At 39.1% G+C, this 3,443-nt stretch overlaps 1 protein-coding gene across 1 annotated transcript; it reads right to left on the reverse strand.

The window, feature by feature from the left end:
• Positions 1–739: 739 nt before the first annotated feature.
• On the reverse strand, positions 740–2,869 carry LOC106417446. The gene has a single exon (XM_013858253.2). It carries the CDS (start codon positions 2,867–2,869, stop codon positions 740–742), a length of 2,130 nt encoding a protein of 709 aa, XP_013713707.2.
• Between the last annotated feature and the right edge of the window lie 574 nt (positions 2,870–3,443).

Consider the following 3,443-nt stretch of genomic DNA (forward strand, 5'->3'; position numbering starts at 1 on the left):
TCGATTTCGTCGTGTCGGAACAATCGGACAAGAGAGCATCGGTCGATGCGAACAAGTTCATATCGACCGATGTGGAATCGCGAAACCTGCAAAATCACTCAACTCCAAATCGCGTTTATACGAATCTAAATGCATGGAAATCACAAACCGAACTCTAGATAAGCAATATGAACTACAAAACATCTCTCAATCGCACTAAATCAAGCGTTCTAATCCAACTCAAAACGAAAACCCAAATTTTTCGAAAAATTGAAAATTTCGAGTGCATACCTTGATTGTTGATTTCGGGAGTGGATTTAACAGTTACAGAGTGAAAAATCGAGTGGATTTAGGCGAAGAACGGACGAAATCCATCGAGAATCGAGAGAGAAAATGGGTGTTTTTGTTTTCGGTTTCGTTTGTGAGTGTGGAAGAGGAAGTGGGTTGATATCGAGTGAAGTTAGTGTTAAAACCGTCGATATGCCCGCATCGATCGATGGCAGTAATGCCTCATCGATCGATGTCCTCTTAAAAGACAAATTCTAATTTCTAAATTTTTTAAATAATGCTAATATTAAGAAATACGGAAATTACTATTAATTACTAGTAAATATAATTTATTAATTTTAATTAATGATTTTTGAAATTAAATTATTATTATTTTATTATTATTATTATTATTATTATTATTTTTATAAAAATGGGTTGCCTCCCATTCAGCGCTTAATTTTTAAGTCTTTAGCTCGACTTCCTGATTAAACTAATTATCAGGTTCATACAACACCATGGGCACTTTCGCTGGTGGTTTTGCCCAATAATGCTTAACCTGTTGGCCATTCACCGTAAATTCCTGGCCTTTCTCATTTTGTAAGGTGATAGCTCCGGAGGGTTGAACGTTCGTTACGGTGAAGGGTCCAGACCAACGGGATTTTAGCTTTCCAGGAAATAAAGTCAATCGAGAGTTATAAAGGAGGACTTGATCATCTGGCTCAAAGTGCCGGGATATGATCTTTCTATCGCGATAAGCTTTAGTCCTTTCTTTATAGATTTTTGAATTTTCGAAAGCTAAATGTCTGATTTCATCAAGCTCGTTAAGCTGGATGAGTCTCCTCTCTGCAGCTGGTTTGATATCAAAGTTCAAAAGTTTGGTAGTCCAAGCTGCTTTATGTTCCAGTTCGACTGGTAGATGACATGATTTGCCATAAAGAAGGTGGAATGGTGTTGTTCCTAACGGCATTTTGTAGGCGGTCTTGTAGGCCCAATGTGCATTATCTAGTTTCCTAGACCAATCTTTTCTGGAGGTTCCTACGGTTTTCTCTAAGATTTCCTTAATTTGCCGGTTAGAGACTTCTACTTGTCCACTAGTTTGTGGGTGGTAAGGTGTAGCTACTCTATGATGAACACCATTCTTTTTAAGCAATCTATCAAAGATTATATCAATGAAATGAGTTCCACCGTCACTAATGACTACTCTTGGAACTCCAAATCTTGGACAGATTATGCTCTTGAAGAGTTTAATAACCACAGATGCGTCATTGGTAGGAGAAGCTATTGCTTCGACCCATTTGGATACGTAGTCTACAGCGACTAGTATATATTTGTTTCTATATGAAGATGGGAAAGGTCCCATAAAATCGATACCCCAGCAATCAAAGACTTCAACTTCAAGAATGAATTTCTGTTTCATTTCGTGTCTTTTGCTGATTTTTCCACGTCTTTGGCATCTGTCACATTGGGTTATAAATGCATGGACATCGCGAAAAATGGTTGGCCACCAAAATCCTGCTTGGAGAATTTTCGAAACCGTTTTAAAGGTAGCGAAATGTCCTGCATACTCAGCTCCGTGACATTGGTAAATAATGTCTGGAATTTCAGCTTCGGATACGCATCGTCTGTATATGCCATCAAAACAATGCTTATAGAGGTAAGGTTCATCCCAATGATAGCGTCTTACTTCTCTGAAAAATTTCTTCCTCATATATCCCTTGAGTTCGTCTGGCTCGACCTCAGCTGCCAAATAGTTAACTATGTCGGCATACCAGGGTCGGTTATCCGAGTTTCTACCAATCGCATTTACCTCCCGTTGTGATAATTCCTCAGGTGTGAGATTAATCTCATCACTGGAAACATTTACTTGTAAACCGAAGTTGATCTTAATAAACGGGGGTTCATGATTTTGGTTATCGGAGAGATGAGAAATTACATCAGTCTCGTCATCGATCGATGTATCACTACGTGAATCGACCGATATGCCATCTCCCTCATCGATCGATAGATCTTCAGATGTGAGAGATATTTGACCGACGAAGGATGTATCTTTGTGTGAAACATTCTCTGTGGGGAAAAAATCGTCTATAGGGACATCATCCTCTATCCTTATCCTAGAAAGATGGTCAGCGACTCCATTATCTACTCCTCTCTTATTCTTAATCTCAATGTCAAAATCTTGGAGAAGTAGAATCCAGCGTATGAGTCGAGGTTTAGCATCTTTCTTTTGCATTAAATATTTGATGGCAGCGTGATCAGTGTGAACTATCACTCGTGAGCCAATCAAGTATTGACGGAATTTTTCAAAAGCGTAAACTACAGCTAATAGTTCCTTTTCTGTTGTTACATAATTCCGCTGTGCTTCATCAAGCGTGCGGCTGGCGTAATAAATGGCATGTAGCTTTTTATCTTTCCTTTGGCCTAAAACTGCTCCAATTGCGAAATCACTCGCATCGCACATGATTTCGAAAGGAAGATTCCAGTCGGGGGCTTGTACGACAAGGGCAGTGATAAGGGATTTCTTTAAATCTTCAGAAGCTTTCATGCATTCGGGGGTAAAATCGAATTTAATATCCTTGCATAGTAGGTTATTTAAAGGTCTAGCGATTTTGCTGAAGTCCATTATAAATCTCCTGTAAAATCCGGCGTGTCCGAGAAAACTTCGCACATCCTTAATAGTTTTGGGTGGGGGTAAACTGGTCATTACTTCAATCTAAGCTCTATCGACCTCTATTCCAGCAGCGGAAACCCTATGTCCTAACACTATTCCATCGTTTACCATGAAATGGCATTTTTCCCAGTTTAGGACAAGGTTCTTTTCTTCGCATCTTTCCAATACTTTGCATAAATTGTCGAGGCAACTCTTAAAATCTGATCCGTAGACTGAAAAATCATCCATGAATACCTCCATGAAGTCCTCGATCATATCCGTAAAGATTAACATCATACAACATTGGAAAGTAGCGGGGGCGTTACATAGACCAAATGGCATTATGCGATATGCGAAAGTTCCATAGGGGCATGTAAACGTTGTCTTTTCTTGATCATCCGGGTGTATAGAAATTTGGAAAAATCCGGAATATCCATAAGAAAACAGTAATACTGGTGATTAGCTAATATCTCCAGCATCTGATCAATAAAGGGAAGGGGAAAATGGTCTTTCCTAGTAGCGGCATTCAGTTTCCTATAATCAATGC

The sequence above is a fragment of the Brassica napus genome, chromosome A3 (genome assembly GCF_020379485.1).
Source record: "Brassica napus cultivar Da-Ae chromosome A3, Da-Ae, whole genome shotgun sequence".
NCBI classification, from domain to species: Eukaryota; Viridiplantae; Streptophyta; class Magnoliopsida; order Brassicales; family Brassicaceae; genus Brassica; species Brassica napus.

Excerpts from the sequence above, each read along its gene's own strand:
- LOC106417446 (XM_013858253.2), bottom strand. The coding sequence starts at position 2,869 with ATGGACTTCAGCAAAATCGCTAGACCTTTAAATAACCTACTATGCAAG.